General features: G+C 37.7%; 1 protein-coding gene across 1 annotated transcript in view; it reads left to right on the forward strand.

The window, feature by feature from the left end:
• Positions 1 to 7,350: 7,350 nt before the first annotated feature.
• The window catches only part of galr1b (galanin receptor 1b), a 31,779-nt gene continuing 12,160 nt past the window's right edge, over positions 7,351 to 26,969 (forward strand). The window contains exons 1-2 of the mRNA XM_058382310.1: positions 7,351 to 8,378; positions 11,848 to 11,913. Coding sequence (XP_058238293.1) covers positions 7,722 to 8,378; positions 11,848 to 11,913 — 723 coding nt within the window. The 5' untranslated portion in view covers positions 7,351 to 7,721. The remainder of the gene's footprint in view (positions 8,379 to 11,847; positions 11,914 to 26,969) is intronic.

The raw sequence follows: 26,969 nt of genomic DNA on the forward strand, positions 1-26,969 counted from the left end.
TGTTGTGCCAGAGTAAACGTTCTTTAAGAAACCTCTAATTAAATTATGGAGCAGCATGAGTTATCAGCGCTCATCATCGCACTTGCTTGCACCTTTTTAATTATACAGATTATGAGAGCAAGTGTGCCAAGGCTTTTCAATCACAAACAGTAGAGTTTCTCAACATTGTATACAATCTCTCTGTCTCTGTCTCTCTGTCTCTCTCTCTGTCTGTCTCTCTCACTCACTATCTCTCTCTCTGTTGGCGTCTCTCTCTCTCTCTCTCTCTCTCTCTCTCTCTCTGTGTCTGTGTGTCTCTCTCTCTCCCTCTCTCTCTGTCCCTCTCTGTCTCTGGCTCTTTCTCTCTCACTTACTCTCTCTTCTCTCTCTCTGGCTCTCTCTGTAACACACCTGCTGCTTGAAGATGAGAATTTTTGTAAGTTTATCCTTATTAATATCTTGTTGAATTGGTCATTTATTATTTATTCATTATTCACGGTGGGGGGGGGGGGGTTTAAGTTACCAGCAAATGTACATCTTTACTGTAAAGCATGAGGAGAGATGAATCACTTGGATCGTTTGTTCCCAAGCCCTTCATCAGTGTCAGTTTCTTTAACCATATGACTGATTTTTGCATCTATGTTTTTAGCTGAAGCACTGGGTTGTGTAAAAATCTGAAGATTTCTGCTTCAGTTCATTGCTTCACCACACACACTGACCACATCAGTGTCGCTGCTGTACTGAGAATAAGCCATCAGCCAAATTATATCTTTGCACTGATGGATGTGTATGACACACGAACCACTGGCTAGAAGCAGTCAATAAATGATATACTGAGTATCATAAGTATGTTCATGGAGAAACCTTTGTGATGTGTTTGTGATGAGTCTGGTGCTAATTTGCTGGATGGCTAGTTGAATATTTTTGTTGTTCCCATGAGAAGTTAGCAGTTGTCTGATATGCTGGCATCACAGGGGGGTATTTTGCTAACTAATTTCGAATTTCAATGATCTGTGAGATAACAATCAGGTTTAGCTTCTAAAAAAACAACAGAGCAAGAGCTTAGTTTCTCATTTTCCATTTTCCAGGCATGGTGACAATCATATTAATGAGAAATACTGTACAATATCGATTAGTGGAGAGGGCAAACGTTGGACTCACTGAGTTAGAGAGAGAGAGAGAGAGACTTGGTTCGAGACTTGGACTTAATATGCAAGTCATTCAGAATTGTTTGTTTGTTAACAAACTATCACCTGAACGAGTGTAAAATCCCTTATTGCCTTCAGAGCTGCTTAATCTTGCTTTTTTGACCAGAATTCTGTTACATTGATCTATTGCTTTGCTTATTACCCTTGAGTCCCAAGAATAATAGTCTGTCTCAAATGTTATCTGTTTGCAAATGGCATGCAGGCCAAACAGACAGGGCCATATCATTCCCTGATTGCTCTCCTCTTGCCTTTAAAAGACATACCTTGTTTTTCTCTTTTTTTTTTCCAACAGTCCCTATAGTGCATATTAGACTTGGACTGCACCCTGAATGTGTTCATGCTTTTAATCATCCATCTTCCTCTTGGGAGGTCTCTTGCTAAGTTTGACCTGGAAAATTTCAAAATATCCTGTCAAGGAAAATGAACTATTGTTTGGAATAATCACCCAAGAGTCTCCAGTATTAGCTAATCCAAGCATTTGAGGACAGAAACAATGCGTACGCAGAGTGACAGAAAAGAGAGTGAAATGGAGTGTGAGTAAGAGAGAGAGAGAGAGAGAGAGAGTGAGTGAGTAAGAGAGAGAGAGAGAGAGTGAGTGAGAGAGAGAGAGAGAGAGAGAGAGAGAGAGAGAGAGAGAGAGAGAGTGAGAAATGGAGTGTGAGTAAGAGAGTGAGAGAGAGAGAGAGAGAGAGAGAGAGAGAGAGAGAGAGGGAGAAATTGAGAGCGAGAGAGAAACAGAGACAGAGTGAAATTCAGAGAGAGAGAGAGAGAGAGAGAGAGAGAGAGAGAGAGAGAGAGTGACAGTGAAATTCAAAGAGAGAGTGAGAGAGTGACAGAGACAGAGTGAAATTGAGAGCAAGAGAGATAGAGGCAGAATGTGAAAGTCAGAGAGAGAGAGAGAGACAGATAGAGAGACAGAGACAGAGTGAAATTGAGAGCATGAAAGAAAGAGGCAGAATGAGAAAGAGTCAGAGACAGGGAGAGAAAAACAGAGTCAGAGTGAAATTGAGAGCGAGAGAGAAAGCAAGAGAGAGAGAGAGAGAGAGAGAGAGAGAGAGAGAGAGAGAGAGAATAGTGCTTCAATAATTATTCTCTCATCATTGGAGGTGTTTGTTGTTGATGTTTGTCCCCAGACGCCAAAGTAGGACCCAGTCTATTCAGTTTTCCAAACAGTTTTCTTTTTTCTCACTTTGTCAGGCTCACCTGTAGAGCATAATGACCCACATCTACCACCTGCCTAAAGAAAATCAGCACATCTCCCTGTTATTTGTGAGTCAAAGTGAGAAAGGACGTGATCTAGCTGTGTCCTCTGTGTTCACTGGGAAGGGAGAAACATCACACCTCTTTCACATGAGGTAAGGTTCTAAACAATTTCTCGCTGTGAACTAACGATACAAAATATTTTCGATGACGAACACCAAACGTTGATTACCAAAAAGTGAAGAAATGCAAAAAAAATTTCCCAAAAAGGATGAAGAATCCCTGATAATGAAAAACAGGTGCTTTCAGAGAAGATGAGCACTGCTGGTAGTTAATAAAGCAGCAACATCAAGCACTAATAAGTGCTCCCAGAGGAGGTGTGAGCAAAGACATGGCACATCCAACATGGCAAGGTGCTGATAATGCATGCGTAAATACATGATGGACGGAGGCAGACGGTTCGTATCAGCTCACTCTAATATATATTGCATAGTGTGGTGGAAATGGGCCATGCCCTGATGGCTTCAGTTCTGCCAGAAGATGAAGATAGGTTTAAAAACGCAGACCTTTGATATTCTGTGTGCACACACACACACACAATTTGGAGGAAATGAAGCCACTTTAGAGAATTGTGAGTTGCTGACTTTAAGGGCTACTCATGAACGTCTGAATGCTAAGTTCAAAGGCTTAGATCTCCCTCTTAGTGTTTGACTCTCTAGCCTTTTTAATAAAAAAAAAAAATTGAAGGGCTATGTCCAGTATGTCCACTGTACATAATGCTATATCATATTCTATATACATCCAGAGCTCCAAGTATCTTTATCTGTATTAAACCCAAAGTGGGCGTGGTCTAAACCAGGAGGGATTTAGTTTAATGGCTCCAGTTACTAAGGATGAAGGAAGGAATGCTGTAAATGCATTGAACAGCACCATGCATTCATGTTAAGAGAACAAGAGCTTTATTTATCCCGGTACAGATCCTCGGCTCTAGTCGTAGAGGTTTCTTATGATTTCTAAAACAAAACAATCTTCCTATACGTGTCTGTATTTTCTATCATTTTAGAACATATCACTGCATTCCAAATAACGTACTTCCCAGGTTTGTGTAGCGAATAAATAAAGATTAAATTCTTTTTCAATGATCTATACAATACCAAGATCTGAGATAATTCTTACATCCTCTCCATCACCAAGCTGACTCTCTCTAGCCAAGTTATGCTAACAATCAGCATTTTATGTTTATATGCCATAGTTGTTTAAGTGAACATGGCACATATTTATAGCACAAAAAATCAATCACGTCACGTTCAGTTTGAGAGCAGTTCAGCATTTCAGACCAAAATCATCACTGATCCTGATACTGGTCCCGGTATTAGATCAGCGCATCACTATATAAATCCCTACAACTTCAGCCGTATCTGCCTCAGCATTATTCACTGGCTGTCAGCGAATTCCCTCATTTAGAGTCTATTATAAGTCAAATAATGTTATGAGAAACGTTTTAGCAGTATCTAAGCACACTTCACTGTGTCTGAAAGGGTTTTAGCAGGTGATAATGAAAGAAATCTTGCTGCTGTCAACAAAAACCTCTAATTAGGATTTAGACTAGAGTCATACTGGCTGTCAGCTTTAATAGGATTTGTTGTCGTCTAACGTAGGTTTGTAGGCATTTATTTTTTAAGAAATGCACTAAAATTTCAATTCTTCATTCTCACCTTTAGGGATTAATTCTGATGCAAGCAGTTCGGAGCAGATGTTTGTGTTGTTAAAATGCTCCTCAAAGTAAAAAAAAAAAATCTCCAATGAAGATCCTTTGAAAAGGTCATTCAAACAGCCAACACACATCATACAGTACGAAGATCCCAGCAGGGTATCAGCTATGAAGCTTGTTTTTTCCTTCAGGCAAGCTTCATACCTTCTCCCTCAACTCTGTTTGCAGCTTTATCGCATGCTGACAAAATGTTTACTCTAATAAGACCGGCTGCATATTCAATATTTTCGAACAATTTTCACCAAACACTTCATTAGGCCATACACAAACTGTCAACACGTTGATAGTCTATTACCTGATAAGCATCTGATGGGTATTTAAAAATGTGTGACTTTAATAAATAGGCCATGTCATAATTAGCATTGTAGTTGTCCTGGAAATGTGGATTAACCATCTGCAATACAAAACACACCACCGAGATGAGGAGCCTGCTGTGAATTTGTTTCCTGTGAAGCGAGTCTCAATAGTGGATGCAGAGTAGTTTAAGGCAACGTCACAGGACCTCCAGCCGTGGAATGAAGTGTCATCTGGTCAGTGCTCGTGAAACAGAACATCTGCGGTGCATGAAATTGGGACACACAGGTCCTCTGCCTGCATGTTTAATGCACCTCTGTAGTTTAACGTACTATTAACATGATAGCGAGGATGGTTCCTTCATCTAGATGACAACAACTTGAAGAGAAACAAGTCATTAAATGGATTGCACATGACATGGAATAAAATCATGCTGATAGTCATTTCAATGGATATATGTATATGTGCTTTAGGAAAACACCTCAGATGATGGAATGGCAGGAATAAAACGTTTCTGATTAGATGTCTGGAATAAAAAGTATTGAATTTGTAGCTTTTTATTAGTATTTCTGTCTTCACCTAGCCTATGTGTGATGTATTTATAGAAAAGTTCCAATAAAACAAAACTTTTTTTCCCCACTATATTGTTTTAAACTAAATGGTGATATCAAACCCATTTCTGCTCTCCGAGCTGCTCCAACTGCTTGTTCATAAGCATCTCAAAATGTGAAGGTTTATCCCAACCCAGAGGTAAAAACATCTCACACTGAAAGCCAACAGAGTCCTGACTAATTTTATATCAGACTAAAGTAATTCATTTGTTTACACTGACTAAAATCTGTCCCATACGTCTATTTCCATTCTGCCGGTTGAACAGAATCAGAGTGCACTTATATTATACATGTGGATTTTTTTAGTGGTAAAACTTTCATGCCTATAGATGACTAAAACCTGGCTAGGTGAGTATGATTTCGTCACACAGTAAATGTCAGGCAATAAATAAGTTATTTATAGCTACGTACAGTATGCGCCATATCAAAATGTACATAAATCAAGCAAGCTGTCAAAATGTCTGAGACGCTCCTACGCCACATTTGAAATGTAAATTTTATTTTCACCTTTGGAGGAACTTGACTTACTGCTGAGATGTATAGAAAAGAGAAAGAGTTTTTCAAAAATATCTGTAATACAAAAAAATGTCAAAACTTTTTCACAAAGGTTTCCACAGGCCACTACACATTTTTCTTGCTTGTTGTTGTTGGCTGTATTAGACATTCCTTTAAAAAAAAAAAAAAAAAAAAAAAGAGATCCCAAAAGGGTGTCTCTTTACGTGATTTGTTACCCCACGGCATTTGGGAGTGACTAGATTATTCAGATCCTGGGTTTAAGATCAGCCTTGCATGTCACATTCAAATAATTTCCTGGTTACGTTTTCTATTTCATCATAAGCGAATTGCCAGTAACTACTAAAGCTATCTTTTGATTTTGGAAAACATATCTCATAATAAAAGTGTCAGCCTAGAATGATTATTTGGCAAAAAGAGGTCTTACAATGAGCTGCTTAGGTATAATGCGGCCAAATATATGACCTCTGAGAATATGCAATTATTTTTATCATTTAATGAATTCGCTCAGGTATGACATTTTGACTTGCTGGGGGAAGAACAGAAACTTCATTCACTTTCTGTTCCAGTATTTTAGTCTTTGACTAGTGATTGTAAACACCACGTGTCCCGGAGCAGAGCATGAATAAAATCCATTCATCCAATAATTTATGGTCCCCATAGATGTGCATGTAATATCATGTAAAAATCCTCAGTGTTGTACCAAACAATTGTTAATCAATTGGAAAAGTTGATGGAGTCCATCGCTGGTGTCGATGAATCTGGTTCTGTTGTACAATTGAATTGAATTGAATCTCATCCTGACCTGCAAAGTAGGGGAGAAAATAAGAAGATTGTTCATTTAAAAGTTGTTAATTGTGTTCAATTTCCTTTATTTATGCAACTAGTCTCATTGAGGTCAGGCTCTCTTTTATGAGAAACCTGTTAACATGAAAACAGAAGCACACATTACAATATAAAAGTGGGTAAAAGATCAAGTAAAACAGTAATGAACATTGTTTTATCATTGTAATACTTTTCTTCATTTTATAAAAACTTCATAAACTCATGAGATGACAAACTTCACTTTTGGGGTTTATATTGTTCATGTAATGTACTCGTTCTCTGGTGTGTGTGTGTGTGTGTGTGTGTGTGTGTGTGTGTGGAGAGAGAGAGAGAGTCACAAAATAATCAATTCCCATTTAGAAAATTCTTTGATATATGTAAATAATATTCCTTTGTTATTGAGCCACTGTCTTTGCTCCACTCATGCATGTTTATGGCTCATTTTGCACGAAGGATCTTCTGCCATAATTCAGTCCTGGGAAAAAAAAAGTTTCTTTTTATTGTTTTTAATGTTATACATGCAAATTTTAGGTCTTTGGTGCTTCAAGGAGAATCTGAACAGAGCATTAGGGTAAAAGATTTAAATATATATTCTGACGTCAGAATATATTACTGTTTTTTGTAACCCTCTGTCTTGTTACTCTCTGTCGGCAATTGCATCCATGTCTTGGATCAATGTGTCTGAAATGTTCCCGACATGAGCTTACAGTATGCCTGACCGAGTTGTTTACACCTTGTTTAGTCTGTACTTTGCCCCAGTATAGGGCAATCCAAGAAAAGTGTAAAGCTCCTCCTCGTTTTATGGATCTGAAGGCGTCTAACGCTGTCAAAGTTCAACATAAGCTTGTAAAAAAAACAATAAATAAATAAATAAATAATGGCTGAACTACAACATTAGTCATTTGAATCTAAATAACAGGGCTAAAATGGATGTCACTAGTGAACTCCACGTGATGTGAGAGAAGCGCAGGAAAGCTCCTAACCCCAAACGCGCTCCTCGATGACTCGCTGTGCGTTTTGGAGACAGGTACGGCTGCATTTTACGCATGCAGAACACACTTCAGCAGCAGCTCGCACACACGCACAGATATGTCATGCTTTCCGATACATAATACACATTAACTTAGTCCGTCTTTAGCACGCGCATTAGACGTGGATCGCCTTTCCCACTACTAGATCCTTGAGTGTACCCCAGTGCTGGAGTTGTTCACAAGAAAAGGAAAATGCAAGTATTTTCTTGATTGTTTTTTTTTTTTTTTTTCACTTTATGTTAAGGACATCATCGGACCTATGTTGAATGAATAAACTACACTAAGGAGCATGGGTTTATTCAAAAACGAAACGCTGTGGTCTGAGGATCAGCTGGACGCGAACCGCACGGACAGTGAGCCTCTCAGTCCGGAGGTGGTGATCGTCCCGGTTATATTCGGATGCATCTTTTTTTTGGGAATTGTCGGGAACACTTTGGTCATGGTGGTCATCGGGAGGATCAAGTCGAGACGCTCGAGAAGCACAACTAATATTTTCATCCTGAACCTCAGCATAGCGGACCTTTCTTTCCTCCTCTTCTGCGTGCCCTTCCAAGCCACTATTTACTCGCTCCCCGAGTGGGTTTTCGGCGCCTTCTTGTGCAAGTTCGTGCACTACGTCTTCACTCTGAGCATGCTGGTGAGCATCTTCACGCTCGTCGCCATGTCGGTGGACAGGTACGTGGCCGTGGTGCTCTCCAAGAAGTCGCCGTGTATACGGAACCGCAGGAACGCGCTCGCCGGGGTGTGTGTGATCTGGGCTTTGTCGTTCGTCTTCGCCGTGCCCGTGGCGCAGCATCAGGTTCTGACTAATCACCCGGAAGCCCCGAACAGCTCCTTCTGCTGGGAGATCTGGCCTGAGCCTGTGGCCAGGCGCACATACAAAGTGACCATTCTGGTCACTGGGTATCTGTTACCGCTACTTTTGATCACATGCTGCTACACTAAGGTAAGTTACCTTATTAGTGTGAAGCACATTGTCGGTAGTTCAGTTAACTTTATTACATAACCTCACAGCTGGAGAGCAATCATCATCCTGCACACCTGGCTCTGATATTTAAGTTCTACTGAATGATTAGCTGGAAGGATGTGATTGGGGTTGAACTTATCTCAGCAGTAGGTTAATTCTCCCAGCCATATTGTTATCAGAGTGGAGAGACTTCAGCTGACCGACAGCCGCATCTGGATTTTGAATAAAAGGAGTTCACTCGATATGTTTGAACACGATTTAGTCTTAGTTTAGAGTTTTCACAAGCACTGTACATTCTTAGAAGTAACTGTACCAGGCTGTACCACAAGGAGTATGCCTTTTTTTGCCTTAATAAGGCGCCTCTTTTCTGGCGTCATACCCCTATAATCAGCTTTTAGAGGAATTGTGTTCTTTGAAGGCCAGTGATAAACGTAAATTTATTTTAAGTGTGTAAAGATACTTAATAAAGGTTTCTAAATATGTACCCTATACCACAACAGCCACAACAAAAAGTACAGTTGTATTTTATTTTATTTTATTTTTATTTTATTTTATGCCAAATTGCGCGCATTACGCACGGAAAGCGCAGTCTCATCTAATTCTGATCAGATCTGATTATTTGTGACAAAAAATCATGAAGCTGAGTCTGATGGACGTCTTGTTGTCTGAGTTTGTAAAGCCAACCATTTCCCTCGTCCACCCACTGAGAGATGGCGATGTATTTAAAAGGTGATTACGCGGTAATTAACCTGCAAATGAGCTGAGAAGAGAAAATCCTCCTCCACACTGTCAAACGCCTGAATATACAGTAGAGCACTTGCTGTAATTGCACCTTACACTTAGGTTGGACTTTGGAGGTGGGCTTTCCAGCAAAACAATCCCACACATGTTCAGACAACATATCAATATTTAAGACAGGACATTATGTCCTACAGACAGCTAAATCAAAAATACTCACGGTTTCTGAATTAACTGTTGACCTACCTCTTTATCGTGTTCATTTGAACCCATCTAGACCTAATTACACATGCAGGCATACATAAATACAAGACTGCAACTTAATGTTTCTCTAATATGTCTAATATCTCTAATTTCCATGCCCAGGGTTTAAAACTAACATCAAGCATTGAAAAGTCAATGTTTATCTTAATAACTATGGAAATGCAAACTGTACATTTCATTCAGTCGTCTTCATTTGCAGTGACAACCCTTTTCTTTGTTAAGAATTCAAATCTCAGTGAGTCTAAGGGACAATTTGTACAGTTTTAGATGAATATTCGCAAGCTCATGTGCTTTACTGAGCATCTTTGGAGACTCTGACTGTTGCATTGCTGTTTTTTTGTTTTGTTTTGTTTTGTTGAATGCAAAACCCAGCAGCCTCCATTATATCATTATATTTTCATCTAAAAAAGTAGTCTTGTTACATAATATGTTGCTCTCTTTCCTGATATAAACATGTGCGGTAACACTGGATTATTTAATTAACAAAAATAAAAAAACTAAAATAAATAAATACAGCCCCAATAAAACAGAAGTCAGAACATAAAAAATATGCAACAATGTTTGTACTAAAAAAAATTGCGATGCCTGAGACCATTTATTTAGATGATAAAAATGACTTTTATTTATTTATTGATTGATTTATTTGTTTGTTTGTTTGTTTGTTTATTCGGAAGGGGGAGGAAAGCTTTAGACTTTTTTCATTTAAATGAATGAATGTATGTAGGCCAGTAAAAATGCCATGGTAGCTATTCAGAATTAAGGCAATGAAATGAAAATGGGAGAGAGAGAGAAAGGGGGTATAGTACAATAGTTACAAAAAAAAAAATGACACTGAAGCAGAATATAAAAATACATACAGAAATACATATATGGTTCCATACCCCTGCTCTTTAGACATCAGTAAATGACTTTCTCTCTCAAGAAAACACAGAGGAACTTTGTTTGACATCTTTCTGTAGTTTAGTCGTAGGAAATCATTACGTTTTCAAAGGTACACTCAGTGGCAACTTTAATAGGAACACCCCTCTGCTCATTCTGCTCAATTTTCCAGTCAGCTTTGTCTTTTTCTAATCTTCATTCATCCAAATTTCGATGAGCCCGTTCCCACGGTAACCTCAGGTTCTTGTTCTTAGCTGACAAAAGTGGAACCTGACGTACTCTTCTGCTGTTGTAGCTCACGAGGTTGGATGTAGTTTGCATTCTGAGACGCTCTCCTGTTCACCACAGGTGTAAAGAGTGGATACTTGAGTTACTACAGCCTTTCTGTCAGCTCCACCAAGCCTAGCCATACTCCTCTGACCTCTCTTAATGAATGACATAATTCCACCTGCAGATTCCACCTTTTGTTGTGGTTGTTGTTGCTGTTTTTGCACCATTCTGTGTGGAATCTCTAGAGACTGTTGTGCATGACAATCCCAAGAGATCAGCAGTTTCTGAAAAATCCGACAGTTAAAATGTTTGGATTTGTGTTTGACGTGAACATTAACAGGAGCTCTTGACCTGTTTCTGCCTGATTTCATGAATCACGCTGCTTGTAACATGATTGGATAATCACACAAATGTGTAGGAGCACAGATGTCCCTAATAAAGTGTAATTTGAGTAATATGGAAAATATGATGGGAGAAAAATGCTGGAGTTTTCTTTTTTTTTTCCCCAAAGAAACACTCCTCACATTATCTAAAAAAAAACAAAACCCTAATGTTATTTGTAATAGATTCCCATTGAGGGTTAACAAAAATACATTACCGGAGGCCTTTAAACTTCAGACACACATCAATAACAAGGAAAAGAGTACAAAGACATCTTTGCGAATCCAGTGTTTTTACACTATTTTTACAACGTACAATCAGTACACATCATTGAGTTGTGTCTAGTGGTGCTTTCTTTTATTAGTTGCATGCTTAAATAAGGCAAAAGCAGGACTGCACTCATAATTGCTTTGTTAGAAGGGGAAAAAAACACAGTGGTCTGCTGTTATGGGAAAATATTCAATGAAAGGGTCTTGAGACATGTAAGTCAGATGCTTTTAAATAACAGCAGATCCTGAAATAATTCACAAACATTACGTTTTTATCAATTTATAGTTATATAAATATATGTAAATAAATATAGTTATATATCAGTTCATATATAGTCAAATATACACATCATTACTATAGAAACAATAACTTTTTGTAATGTGAGCATGAGTATTACAGTACAAACTGTTCAGCTGTAACTCTTCGAAACTATAGAAAATCTATCCAAAAAATTAATGCACCAATCAGAAGCCTCTAACAACACTGTGGTATAAATATACTGGATACTTATATACTACATATCCAACTCATATTATACAGAGAAGTGCTGCTTCACAATGCCTGATAAATTTGGTTTTCTATTTTTTGATATGTCGAAAAATATCCTCTTTCACCATTCAGTGCTGAATTGTTCTTCTTTTTCTAGGTGTTGTATCACCTTCATAAAAAAATAAAGAATATGTCCAAGAAATCTGAGCGCTCAAAGAGAAAGGTAAGAGTTTTTCAGTTTGTTCTTATGGATTTTCGTTCAGTGTGTACTCATCCCGAGAAAACGTAGTATAAAGCAGAACCGGTGTTACATGCTGATAATAAATATAAGAGTCTATGTCATAATGTAAGCTAAGATTATTGCATCATGGACTCATATAACTTACTGTTCACCACTTTAGCCAAAAGAAATCTAATTCATTCACTTTCACTGTTTAAAAATCTGTCAGGTTTGCACATTTAATGCATGCTGTTAGTTTAATTGGCCTAAAACGATGTACATAGTGCCGGATCTCTACATGACTTTCTACAAGAGTGGATTAATTTCAGAAATTCTTCAACGTCCTGAAGCAGCAATCGGCGCGTTAACAGTCTTCACGCACTTACGACCGCTGTATACTTCAGTTTTACTTGATCACTCCGTCTTCTCTTCTCTGTCTGAAACGCATTCGAACCAGATGCTTTAAATGCAAGGTAGCTATATTTGTAAGTGGGCTATGCGTCTCTGAGGCCATTTAACACCCTTCCATCTGTGGCCTCAGGCCTGTGCTACAGCTAATGAGCTTTAATAGAAAATGTTTAAGAGTGGCGTCTGTTAGCAATCACCATGAGGTCACCTTGTTTACCGTAAGAAGTTGGGGGGGGGGGGGGTAAAAAAATGCTTTTAACAGTTGGCGAGAGTAAGATATCGGGTACATGTATGCAAGATATTACTTGTCGCTCAGAAACACCTGATTTGGAGTGGACTGCAATTATTATAATGAGGTAAAATTGATATCTAATGTATGAGAGAAAGCTAGCTTTTAGAGCAGTAATGGCAGTACAGCAGGCTGTATCTATAGCAACACATCACCAGCCTTGAATCATTGCAGCAAAGGTTGCATTCTCTGACAGCAATCACTGAATGTTATGGGCTGAACGGTTTTCTTTCTTCCATGACATTTGTGTGTGCAGAATAAAAAAAACCTGCTTCCCCCCCCTAGTCAATGGATTTGTGCAAACGAAAACATTTTACTTTACCTGCTGAATGTCTAAAAGGTGAATTTATTGTATTGTCTTCAGGCGGAAAATACAGTCTGAAGTCCAACAGGTGCCAATTATATTATTCACTACACAGGAAATTGGGGAACAGTGGGTCAGTGTTCAAGGCCACTGCTGATCTGAGGAGTGAGACACACTTAACAAAAAAACAGAACCTAATAAAGTAAGGGGAAATTTAATACACTTCCATTATTTTAGAACATACTGAATGCTTACATGGTATACGACTACTTTTTATACTAGTTATTTACTTTTAGTCAAAAATACTTTGAATTACTAAGGCAAGTAGATCATTTCTATTCTATTGTAATCTCTTTTCTTCAGTCGTCACATTAAGGTACCAATCTGTTAAGGTTTAAGGCTGTTTTCTTCAAGTTCTGAATGTTGTTTTATTAGGCACGCCAGCAGCTGCACAGTAAAATTAAGAAAGCATAACTGTGAATGAAATCGTTTGTCCAGGAACCAATTAAAAATGCTTAATAAATAGTTATGTCCTCACTTTTTCCATTATCTCAAAGTGTTTATGAAGCAGAGCCAAGGTGTGCTTTATTTATTTATTTATTTATTTATTTATTTATTGTACCACAGTGGAAAACATAATCAATATTATTGAGCTCTTGTAATTATGTGTTTGTTAAAACGGGTCATTTCAACGAAACGAGCAAGGACTAAAAAGTTCCAATCAATGGCCAAAATATTATTTTACACATTTAAAGTACGAGTCTAATATTTTGGCACGACGGATTTTGTTCATAAAATAAATATCTCTAAATATGAGGAGCTAGATAGAATATTTTTCACAGATAGAGTGGTCTTTGGTGGCAAAATGTTTGAGATGATTTGGTATACTGGATTTATAAAGGGCTTTTATACAGTGCTCACATAAAAAATTTTATAAACAATTTGGTTCGATTGTAAGGTAATCTGAGAATGCTGGATACATAAATATAGTATTAGCTTGTTAGGAAACTAGTGTGCTTCACTAGTTTCAGCTGTTGGGAATGTTTTGAGATGCTGTTCTGCTCAACACTGATGTACAGTGTGGTGATTTAAGTTTTTTCAGTTACCTTCCTGTCAGCTGGAACTAGTCTGGCCTTTCTTCTCAGGCCATCTGTCATCAACAAGATATTCCTTCCCTGTTTTTACACCATGCTGTGTGAACTCTAGAGACTGCTGTTTGTGAAAATTGTGAAAATCCCAGGAGATCGGCAGCTTCTGAAATACTCAAACCAGCCATCTGACACCAACAACCATAAGCCTTCAGATATATGATGTTCTTTACTGCATGATTTTATGTATCGCGCCACTGCAACACGATTAGCTGGGTGGATAATTGCAGGAAGGAACTGGGTTTCTTATAAAGTACAAGCGGTACATGTATTCTGTCTTGGTCAAGCCTGTGGCATACAGTTTGTGCATTGATGATTCTGTGATACATTATTTTTCCCAGGAATTTCACTCCAAAGCAAAGCTTTTGCTTTTCTGTACAGAATTTATCGTCATGGTTGAACCATTATGAAAGGAATTATCAATCATTCAGAGAGTTGTATTGTGGTCATGGTGTGAAAACAAGAAGTCATCTTAGAGATCATCAGTCTGGAAAAATTTGGAATGAGAACTGATTCATATCTATTCACATATACATCGATCAGGCATAACATTAGAAGCACTGACAGGTGAAGTGAATAACACTGATGATCTCCTCATCATGGCACCTGTTAGTGGGTGGGATATATTAGGCAGCAAATGAATATTTTGTCCTCAAAGTTGATGTGTTAGAAGCAGGAAAAATGGGCAAGCGTAAGGATTTGAGCGAGTTTGATGAAGGGGCAAATTGTGATGGCTAGACCACTGGATCAGAGCATCTCCAAAACTGCAGCCTTTGTTGGGTGTTCCTGGTCTGCAGTGGTCAGTATCTATCAAAAGTGCTCCAAGGAAGGAACAGTGGTGAACCGGCGACAGGGTCATGGACGGCCAAGGCTCATTGATGCACTCGATCCAACAGACGAGCTACTGTTGCTCAAATTGCTGAAGAAGTTAATGCTGGGTCTGATAGAAAGGTGTCAGAATGCACAGTGCAGGACGGGTCAGGGCTGTTTTGGCAGCAAAAGGGGGATCAACACAATATTTTTAAAACAGGTGGTCATAATGTTATGCTTGATTGCTGTATTGTAAATCCACAAAATTTCTAGTTAATTTAATAAGAACTACATGTGAGAACATTTGCACTGCAAATCCATCCAGACTCAAATTGTCAGTACAAGTGTTCATTTTCAAGAGTTTATTTCCAGAGCTGTGTATATCTGAGTTATCTGAAGGAATCGAGGTAAATGTAGTAAAGGCTCAATTTACAGTTCTTATAGTCATTATAGCTGTTTCACTGTAACAGAAGCAAATTATGGATGATGATTTTGATGAATAAAGATGACTCTTCAGGTTGTTATAGCCTGTTATTGCTCTTACTAAAATTAGCACTTCTTCTGAGCTTTTTTTAGGGCATGCTGTCGCATTACTAGATATAACTAAGAGTTTGAGGTCATGCCTACTAGGAAAAAAAAACAGAGAGAGAGAGAGAGAGAGAGTATTACCTGTCCCCAGCAGATAACGTACACCGTTTCTTGTTTATCAGACTCAACATATGGACTGTTCCAGTTGCACAGCATGGATTTAGCAATGAAAAGAGAAATTGAAACAAACTGTGTGAAAGCTCATAATTATTTTGAGCTCTAAGTACTCGTCTACTTATCCTGTGTTGTGTTCAAAGTGTTTAGAAGAGCGCTCACACAAGAACAATGCCTCTTCTGACATACCCATTAAGGCTATTATTTTTCACTAATACAAATACAAAATATTCATCCATTTTAAATACAATACTATACGTTGCCTTTGGTTTCTCTTCAGTCTTAGTGCAATTATTACCTGAATCCACATCAGTAGCTAACTTGACACTATTCTCCCTAATTGTTCCTGATCTGTTGGCTTTGCTGTTCATTGAAGTGGACTGTGTATTTAACCTTTTTCGACCTCTTAGTCAATAGTATGTTTAGCGAGGTCACAAGTCGTTTTTTGTCCGTTTAGATGAACGTTCAAAGGCGTCTAAACCTGTCAACTATCATCAGTTATATTAAACCAAATGGAGCGATCTCTTTAGGACTGTTAGGCTACAGAATGCAGGAAGAAAAGCAAATTAACAAATTTGTTCATGTTTGGTTAAAGAGTTTGTTAATTAACGATTATTCATTCTTCTTCTCTCTATTTCAGAAAACAGCAAGTGATTAGTCATAGTTATAACACAATTGAAGTGTTTGTTCTAGCATATTTATTTTAATGATTAAATACTTGCATTTCTCTGACATTTTTCAATAATACAATGGGGTTTTTTTCCAAGTCTGGAATAATTACAATTATTCTATGTGCCTTACTAGGACAGAATAATAAATCATTCTAGTCATAAACCTGTGAGGTTCTTACCTGCCATTATGTTTTATTATCATTTAATAAATGTTAATAAAAGAGTTCACGTTAGGATATTAAGTACTGTAAAGAGTTGTCAAAAATTAACGTGTGTGAAAAGTAAACACTGCAGCTTGTGGTGTCAAATAAATCAACAAACTAGCCGAGAGTGAGAGATCTGTGTGTGTGTTTTTTTACTATAAATTGGTGTGGACTCACAACACCACTGGAGATAATAGAGTAAGCTAGTCACACCCAGGATAGCCTGTCAGCTAGTCTAGCTAATCTGTACTCAGTGCTTGAGTATTAACATTGGTATAAGATCATGTTTTTCAGTTTTAATTTCTGCTTAAAGGGACAGGATTCTGAAATGTTATATTGTTAATAATCTTTTAGCACATATCAGCCACTCCACTGCAGTTGCAGCTCATGCTAGAAGCTAGCTTCAGCACGCAAACCTGACAGGATTCTTGAGAGGAAATTAAGCCTGTATACGAATGTGTAAAATACACAATTAACTTGATTAAGTTAATGACTTAATCATTGAGCACTCATGACACTGAAGTCCAGCTTCCAACACTGCTAATTTCCAGGAAGCTGGTAGCTAGTTAGCTTAGGTGCTAATGCAATTATTCATCCTGCAACAACATTTAGTCACCTGTGTTGTTAGACAAGTAGCTAAAAGCTTTTTGCTCAAATATGTCAAATAGTTTCCGAATCCAGATCTAAATATTTTGAAGAGACCATAGTAGACTAAAAACTAGTAATACTAACAGCTTTATTAGAACAGTTCAGAATAGTAGCAACTCTTATATACAGATAAGGTGTAAAAGACAGACAAAAAGAATGTGTGTTGATTTAGGGATACTGAGATAATTTGGTGCTCTTGTATTTCTGCTGGTCGTCCAGAGAGTTCGGTCAATACTGTTTGACTTCACCGATTCTTTTGTTTAGTCTCACAAATGAATCGGTGAAGTAAAACTGTATTGATTAAGCTCACAAGATCCATCATGCCCTCATTGTCACATTCCTGGCTTTTTCTCTTCGTATGTAATTGTCTATAAAAGCATGTTTATTTTTTTTCTCTGTTCTATAAGGCTTCTGATTTTTTACTAGATAGATAGATTAGATAGATAGATACTCTATTGATCCTGGAAGAAATTCAAGATGTCACTATAAAAATTGGGACCAGTGGGAATTGTTGAGATCTTTAAAGAGATCTTTAAGGTAAGAAGAAATGGCATTCAAATCGCCACATCTACAGGCTTAAATCTATACCGATTCAATCCTGAAACTAATTTCCATCCTCTTTCTCCATCCTCTAACGAGCATGCCCATGCGGCAAGTATATTATCCATGATCGACTGCAGACTAGCCCTGACATATGACTTCAGATTTTGTTTGTGTTGGAACAGCCAATGGATAAAATAAAAAAAAAAGTCAATCCCACTCTGATGTAGTTTTTCACTCATAAATATGTCATACTGCAGAAGAAAAATGTTGGCTTCAGTGCAATATCTTGCCAGAGGCCTTACATTGGTGCCCTTTTACTCCTGGGAACTATCAGATAGAACAGAGCAAAAACAACAAGCAACAGTCTTTAATTCTATACCTACACATTACTTCAGTATGGAAGATATATCACAGAGTTATATTAATCAGCTCTCTTTAGTACAGTACATACTACATGGTAGTCAATGTGGGAGCCAGGACAAAACTGGGACGTCTGCCTTTACGTGTACATGAATTTAATATGGAGTTGGCCCATCCTTTTCAGCTATAACAGCTTCAACTCTTCTGAGAAGTCTTTCCACAACGTTTAGGAGTTTTTGACCACTCCTCTAGAAGTGCATTAGTGAGGTCAGGCATAGATGTTGGAAAAGAAGGCCTGGCTCGCAGTCTTGACTGTAATTCATCCCAAAGGTGTTCTATCAGGTAAGATCAGGACTCTGTGCAGGCCAGTCAAGTTGTTCCACACCAAACTCGCTCATCCATGTCTTTATGGACCTTGCTTTGTGCACTGGTGTGTAGTCATGTTGGAACAGGAAGGGGTCATCCTCAAACTGTTCCCACAAAGTTGGGAGCATGAAATTGTCCAAAATGTCTTGGTATGCTGAAGCATTAAGAGTTCCTTTCACCGGAACTAAGGGGCCGAGCCCAACCCCTGAAAAACAACACCTGAATTCGATTATTTGAAGGGGTGTCCCAAAACTTTTGGCAGTACAGTGTATATCAGATTAAAGATGGTTAAAATGGCTATATTGTATGTCTGTGTATAATACAGACCCAAGACTGCTGATCCATTACTGTATAATCAGCATTAACAACCAAATAATTCTAGATTTTGGTGCCAAAAGTGTATAAGCTCATCTGTAGACGCTTTAACGTTCAATGGATTTCATGACCTGTCTGCCATTTTATCCAGTTCGTAGCAACATCTGAAAACCAGATTTCCTACACATGAAATTAGAATCGAGTTTGATGCTGTGAAATATTTTGGTCATAGTGAGTTTCTTGCGAGAAAAACAGGGTTAATTATTCAGTGACCTGTCCTAATGTTCAGTACTTCAGAGAGCAGACCATTTCACTGCTCTTACTTCACTCTCTAAAATATTGTGACTAAAAATGTTCCCGAATTAATTAGTAAAAGTCTTCACCTGTTTTTATGATAGAAAAAAAAATGGAGGATATTAAAATACATAAGCTTTTAGAGGAGGTCACTGGGTTGACTAAAATTTTATAGCACATACTCAATACACAATCTTGTACACAGGAAGAATCCGGTCAAGTAGTGACATGGTTTAAATGGTGCATTAGCAAGACAGTGTTTAAATGATGCCAGAAGAAAAAAAATCTAGTTTCTAAATGAGGAAATAACAAGTCAAGTTGAAGTTCTGGCAGTATAGTGTATAGGCAACATGTATGATGATGCATTAGTTTAATATACTATACTTTATATTACAAATAGACCATATAGCCTGAATGTGAATCCAACAAGGGAATAAATTTTTAGATTTCAATGCTTTAATTCAATATGCAAAAAGGTGTCACAAAAGCGTATCACTTTTCTACATCATCTCTTAATTTAATTCAATGCAAGCAATCTAGCACTTAACCCTTTTTTACCAGTACACTGGCGTTTCTTTCCAGCTGCAGAATGAAAATCGACTTATCAATCATTTTCGATCGGAATAAACAAAGAAATTATTTTAAGTCAATAAAAGTCACAGTGGTTGAAGATAATGCCTTCACATTTTAGCTGCTTATTGAACAAGCACTTTGGGCATCTCAGAGAGCAGAAATGGGTTTGATATCAACATTTACTTAGAAATATACATTTACATTAAATGTATAAATGTACATTTACAAAATAAAGGTTGTTTTTGAAACTCTTTATTGCAAGCACATGCAGTTAAGTAAATTATTTAGCGGACCAAAGACTAGCTACAGGCTTAGAAACATTAGCTTAGAAAGAGGAGAGATTTCAGACTTTCATCAATTTTTCATGTTCTTTATCCTCTCTGGTCTGTTCAGCCATCTAAAGAGTGGACTGGGATTAAAGAAAGCTGACAGTGAAAAATTTTATGTTTAAAGGCAGTTGGACAGAGAAGTACTCATTTGTTCTCTGCACAACAAAATATTCAAACCGATCCATGGAGCTAGTTGAAAGCGATCATATGAAGTGCACTACAAAACAAAAACAAAACAAAAAGCACTTCAAAATGAAGTCAGCATTAAGCATAGCAAGCTCACAGTTTTCACCATTCACTCATGTTAGTTGTTTTTCATTGATGAACAAAATAGAGAGCTTGCAAATGTACAGTAAAAGTCGACAATAGTGTACAGATGAACAGGCGTGTCCGTATTTATTCACTTACAAATTCCACTCTTTAGAGATCTGCGCTGTTGGTAGTGTGAAAACTATACTTAATATTTTTGGTTTTCTTTACATCACAACAAATTCGCGATTCTGATTGGTCAAAGGATTTCAGCGGAAAGGCAAATCACAGACTTATATTAATGTGCAGATAAACATTGTTAGGGTGCAGTTTTCTCTAAGGAGGCGTTTGATGGAAGGAGTCAGGAGTGTCAGCACTTTGAAACAATTCAAGGTAAAGGTTACCAGTTTAGGTCAAAGTCTTTTGGAAAGAGGACTTCACATTTTTCAGTAGCATGACATGCTTGAAAACATGATTTCATGTTTTATTGTATGCTAAACTAAAAGAGAAAGAACAAATAGGTTAATGAGGGAACGACTGTTTACAGCTGTTATAAAATAAGTTATAACAGAGCTAAAATGTCTTGCAAACGTTCTACAACATTGACTGTATCTATAAATGGAAAAGAGTTTATTCAGTGGTAAATTACTGTGGCATAAAACATTGTCTGTCTGTACCGCTTATCCGATCTATCAGTGGGTCACAGGGATCTCAGGCGTCATCGGGCATCAAGGCAGGATACACCCTGGATAAAGTGCCAACCCATCGCAGAGCACACACACACACAATCACACACTACGGGCAATTTAGAGACTCCAGTCAGTCTAGAAGCATGTCTTTGGACTGTGGGAGGAAACCAGAGCACCTGGAGGAAACCCACCAAGCACAGGGAGAACATGCAAACTCCACACACACGGTGAGCGGGAGCGAGACTCGAACCCAGGACGCTGGAGGTGTGAGGCGTTCGTATAAAACATAATAAATAACATAAAAATAATAAACAGTATTAAAATCAACAGTCAAACCAGCATTTTGATGATTATTGTCCTATAATCGAAGGCCCCCTAAGGTTTTATTCCTTATTCCTTTAATTCTTATTTCATTCAGAAACATTTATGTGTGTGTGTTTGTTGTAGTTGTTTGTCTGTGTTTTTGCAATAGCGGTATTGTACCAATGCAGATGTTACAACTCACCTCTGGCCGAAGGTTTTTGCTTAACTGCAAATTTAACATGAACACGCACAATCCAATCCCAGTATTAAAAAAGGACTAAATGACTAGAAGTCAAGACAAGGTATATAAGCAGCCATGACAGCGTGACATTTTAGAAGTGTAATACATTCTATTAAAATCATCACAGCATCCTGAATTAGAATCCTGTCGATGTTCAGGCTACAGGAGAAACGGTCATATTTATATTGTAGGATTTTGGCTGAAACAGCTGACATTTCTACAGTCACCCAGTTAAACTGAATCACTATGTGAGTATGCTTTTTTTGCTTTTTTTCCTATTTAACTGACTGTTTTTTATTTACTTGACATTTAAATTGCAGTTCTCCCAGCTTACCGTGATCAGCGTAGGCGGATATGTTGTTTTTTTAATCCTGCTTTAGTTCCTATGATTCACAACTTTTGTTATTTTTAACTGTGGTGTAAAATAAGCACCGTTTCAGATACCGTACTTGTGTTCACAGTGCTGGAAATTAGGTCACCAACTTCTTGCTTACTCCTTGTGAAGGACCTGTCAGATAATATATCGAGAATGGCGTTAAGAGTGTTAGTCGGCAAAACAGGGATTACTGACTATGGCATGATGTTCTCTGTTTTCTAACACTAGTTGACATTAATCTAGACTAACATGTTTTGTGTTTAGCTTAGTAGAGAAAATGTAGCTTTGTGAGCTCTTTGTGAGGTCCTTGAATCGATTTGGCTCCTTTGAGTCAACTCTTTTGGCTCTTTATGTCGAGGTTTTACTCAGTGATTCAGTAACTTACAGAGAGCCAACAATGTGAGCCAAAATGATTGTTTCTGCTTTGTTATTATACAAAACCCTTTGATTTGGCTCCCTTGACTATTTGAGTCAATTCTTTCAGCTCTTCATATCGACTCTTTACTCAGTGATTCAGCCCTTTACAGTGAGCACTGAGAGCCAATAATGTGACCCAAGACTATTGTTTTTTTTATTATATACCACCCTAGAAATCCATTCAATCAATCAAAGCTTTCATTCAATTTAAGTCTATTAACTGGCTTGACATAGCTCATTTGATGCTTGAGGATTGGTGACCTTAGAGGTTTTTTTGCTCTTCTGAAACATAATGCACATCAAATGTACTGCGTTTTAATTTCAGTGTGTGAAATCCCATTTCCTGTGAGACAAGCTTTTGTGTTTTGATGAGATTAAATTGGCACTTCTGGCTGGATGCCATGCAAGCTTGGAGGTGATAAACAACAGTGCTGATATTACAGAAGGATTCTCTTGACAAAGCCATCAACACTATCATCGATGCAAGCTGCATATTTGTTAAGAAGTTTTGATACTTGATGAAGTATAGTGTTACAAACTGGAATTGAAACAGATTGCACATATGGATCCTGAACATTTTTGCCCATTTTTCTTGGCAAAATAGCTCCAGCTTTGTCAGACTGGATGAAGTCTGTTGGTACGCCGCAATTTTCAAGTCTTGCCACAGATTTTCAATTGGATTGAGGCCAGTAACTGGGCCAATTTAAGCTCTTCTTCAGTCTAAAGTCTCTTACAGACTGAAACAGATTTTTTCTCTTGGATTGCCTTGGGGTTGGCTGCAAAATGCCCTCAAAACTGACAAGTTGTCCAATCCCCACTGATGAAAAACAACCCCATAACGTGATGCTATAACATGATCAATGTGGGGATGGTGTTGTCAGGGTGATGAGCAATATTGGGTTTCCATCAAAATGAGAACTTATGCCAAGGCCACAAATTTCAAGTTTCAAGGTTGACAGAACCTTTTCCACATGCTTGGGTAGTGTAAGAAAATATAAGGATGAAAGCGTCGAGGATCTTAATGAAGAAGTTCATTGCAGAGTAGCAGTGACAAAATCCTGCTATGCTTTTACTGTTTGTTAAATTAAATAGGGTTTTTCTTTAATTGTAAATTGACTGTAATTGAGTGTAACACCCAAATGCCCGAGTGATACTATTGGTTAAATATTGGTTAATAATTTAGTGTCCTAAACAAATTCCTCTATGATATTTAAGCCTTTGGGGAATGAGCGCTTTCTGTCATGTATCTTGGAGTGGAATCTGAGTTGAGGCAGTCTGTAATTTATTACATTACCAATATAGTTTTGTTCAACTTGTTCAATGTTTTTTATACTCTTGTTCACACATTTTCATAAATCTCAGTTTTGTGGGCTGTGTTTGTCCAGTAAACAATTCCTCCCATCTAAGCTGTGGATCTCTCCAGATTCACCCCGGTCTCTTGGATGCCTCTAGAGATAATACACTCCTTACCCGGGCAGAGAAGAGTTATGGCATTTTCTTTCCAAACATATATAAGGGATTTAATGCTGCACTGGCAAGTTAAAAGTTTTGTTGGATTTTTTAGTAACTGAACTCTGAATGAGACTTTTTTCCAGTGCTTTGTCATTTATTGCGCACCGGGGAACTCAGCTCAACTAATTAAGTGGCTTCTGGTTGTACCAGAGGATTCACAGCAGTGGGGTTGAAATTACGTTTATGCAATCACACCTTTGTCTTTTTACTTTGTTTTCAGCCCACTTCAATACTATGGGCAATTTTATGTAGCTCTATGATGTATAATCCCAATTACGACCCATTCTAGTTCCAGGTCAAAACACAGCAAAATGTGGGAAAGTTAATTTGTGCAAGACACTTTAAAACAAAAGAGATGGGTTATGCAATGGCACTAACGAACCCTTTGTTCCATGGTTGTGTGATGCATTATACCAATCTCAGTAATTCCTTTTGAATTTGTTATATCTTATGGCTCTTGTGGCAGTAAGAGCTCGAGTGTAGTGGAAAGTGTGTCACTTTGAAAAAGAAATGAAAACCCTGTCATTCAGACCAGATAGAATGTTCCAGCACAAGTTGGCCGCTCCTACAGGCAGTTATGAAGTTTATCAGTAGCTACACAGCTTTGTGCTTCTTGATTTGCTCATTAAAGCAAGGTCTTTCTTTCAGATTTGTTTTATTTTCCCCCCAGACATTCACAGTGGCTTGATATTGAAGTAGTGTTTATCTGATGACCAAATACAAAGAAAGGTTTGTATTCTGCAATTTCATACAGTTTTTGGAGAGTCTACTGTATTTATCGAGAGACTGAATTTGACATCTTGCTAGGCAACTGGAAAGAGCTTTGTGTGGAAGTGTGTGTAGATTGATAGAAAGAGAAAAACAACATGACATAGTCAGTATCACTTTGCACACAGTACACAGTAAGTGCATAAGTGACTCCCAAAGTGTATTTCAGCTGTACTAAAAGCTGTAATCTCTCTCTCTCTCTCTCTCTCTCTCTGCATGTGTGTGTATTGTATACCAGGCAGTCTGTTTATTGTGATATGTTTGTGCATTTATCACTTAAAGGCCCACCTGCTAAGAGGAAGTGTTTTGTGTCTGCGGAGCTGGACGCATTGTTTGAGACAGTTGAAAGAAACCAGGGGGCAAGACTCTGCATCCCTGAGCCACTGTTAAAAGCCACTGGATTATGTCAGAATTGTGTTGTTATATCTCGCCCTGCAAAAGAAATGTGCTGCATCTTATCCATATCGCCTGGTGATAAAGTGAAACTCAAGGCTTTGATACAGTAATTGTTGTCAACTCCAAAACATCTTGGCTTCATTGTTTAGCCTGCATTTCATCAAGGCGAAGCGTGTGATGATTATTAAATGATTGTGATATTGTTAAATGATTAAGATAAGTATTGTGTTTGTGCTTTGTGTTTAATGTAGCTTTACGATAACCTGCGGTATAACAAACCAGCTAACAGTTTTCGGGTAGCTGAAAACGTTTATTTAAAGGTTACTTTGAGACAGTAAACTAAGATTTACATGCTAACATTTGCATGTTGCAGGAGTAAAGAGAAATCGATTCAGACTGTGAAAAACAGCATTGCCTTTTAAGACGCTTTTCAATTCTGGGTGCAAAGCCTGAATAGGATTTGAAGATAGTCTAAGCATGGGTGCTGCATTTTCTGCTTCATCCACTCACTCCAGTTGCCACATGTTTCTTCCCTGTTGCTTGCTCTTTTATTTTCAGATGAGGTTTGTGTTATCCTTCCAATCCTCTTTACTCTGAACCTGTGAATTGAGAGTGTAAGGTGGGCCTTTAGAGGAATATATACATAAGTGGAATCTTGCTTTCTTTTACTTCAGAATGAAAATGTTTAATAGTGCATGCAATGCACTGCATTTCGTTTCCTTGTGCCCATGTGCAATGACAGTAAATCTGAATCTAATCTAATCTAAAAAACAAATGCTATACAAATATAATTTCCATACCGGATTCAATATCAGATAACAAGTCAGCATTGTCTTCTCTGTTTGTACATTAAGTGGCAGATTTTCTAAAGCTATTAACAGGTTTCAGGAAAAGTGACTAGCAGAGGAAGTTTCACTAGCATTCATTACACTGTTTGTAAAACATTCCTGTCACCATTACTGGTAGTGCCAGTAACGGCTAGCTGTCATATTAGAAGGGAAGCTAATATCTAGCAATAGCACAACATTAAAACTATTAGGGATTAGCAATGATTTATATGATGAGGTTTGATTGATGGATTAATAAGAATCGTATGTAAACTGTTGCTCACACTTAAGTTGTAAGTCTGTAATGCACTACTTTGTTGATATCATGTTTCCTCTGAATATCAGACTTCTTTCATTCAAATCAAAAACACAAAAAGTTAATAAAGTACACTGACCTATTAGTTCCTCAGGAGCTCTTGGTTGCACGATTCCTTGTGACTATAGAAAGAACATTATTTACATTTACATTATTTTCTCTCCAAATGAGTCACCCCAATGAAGCTAAGGTTCCCTTCTGAGCCTGGTTCCTCTTAAGGTTTCTTCCTCATGTCATCTCAGGAAGTTTTTCTTTGCTACTGTCACCTCAGGCTTGCTTATCAGGGATAAATGTTAGAAATAAATAGTAACTTTAAACTTTATATTTTTTTATTATATGCTTCTATACTCCTGTAAAGCTGCTTTGAGACAATGTCCATTGTTAAAAGCCCTGTATAAATAATTGATCTTTCTCTACTTTGATTAGACAATATTTACTTAGTCTATATACTTTCTATTTTTTTCTCCAAATGCATTATTTGGGGTGAAAAATAAGGATGTTAAGGTAAATAATCCACAAACTGTATTTCATATGAATTTTCTCAATCACGGTTAATGACATTATGGGAAAATCTCAGCCAAATTGAAGTTCAAATTTTTGGGTGTCTGGGATAGCAAACAATCAGCCCAATCTTCATACCATTCTTCAGTAAAGAATACCAAATTATTAATTTTCAAAAAAAAATAAACCTGATTTATACATAAACATTTAACACTTTTTTTAGATTTTGGTGGAATAAAATGTTGCTATTTACTACATATATATATATATATATATATATATATATATATATAGGGCAAAACATCAAGGTAAATGGGAAACAGGTGACAAGGCAGGAAGGTAGAACGATAGGGATGGTGTGGCATAAAGTACAAGGGAAGACAAAAGAAAAAGCAGCCTCCGCCAATTCACCTGCCAGCACCCCCTCCAGTGGTCTGGCAGGGAACTGTCCCAGTGATTCCTGATATAATCCCCCCTCTAAGGTGCGGATCCTGAAGCGCC

The sequence above is a fragment of the Hemibagrus wyckioides genome, linkage group LG27, assembly GCF_019097595.1.
Source record: "Hemibagrus wyckioides isolate EC202008001 linkage group LG27, SWU_Hwy_1.0, whole genome shotgun sequence".
Taxonomy (NCBI): Eukaryota; Metazoa; Chordata; class Actinopteri; order Siluriformes; family Bagridae; genus Hemibagrus; species Hemibagrus wyckioides.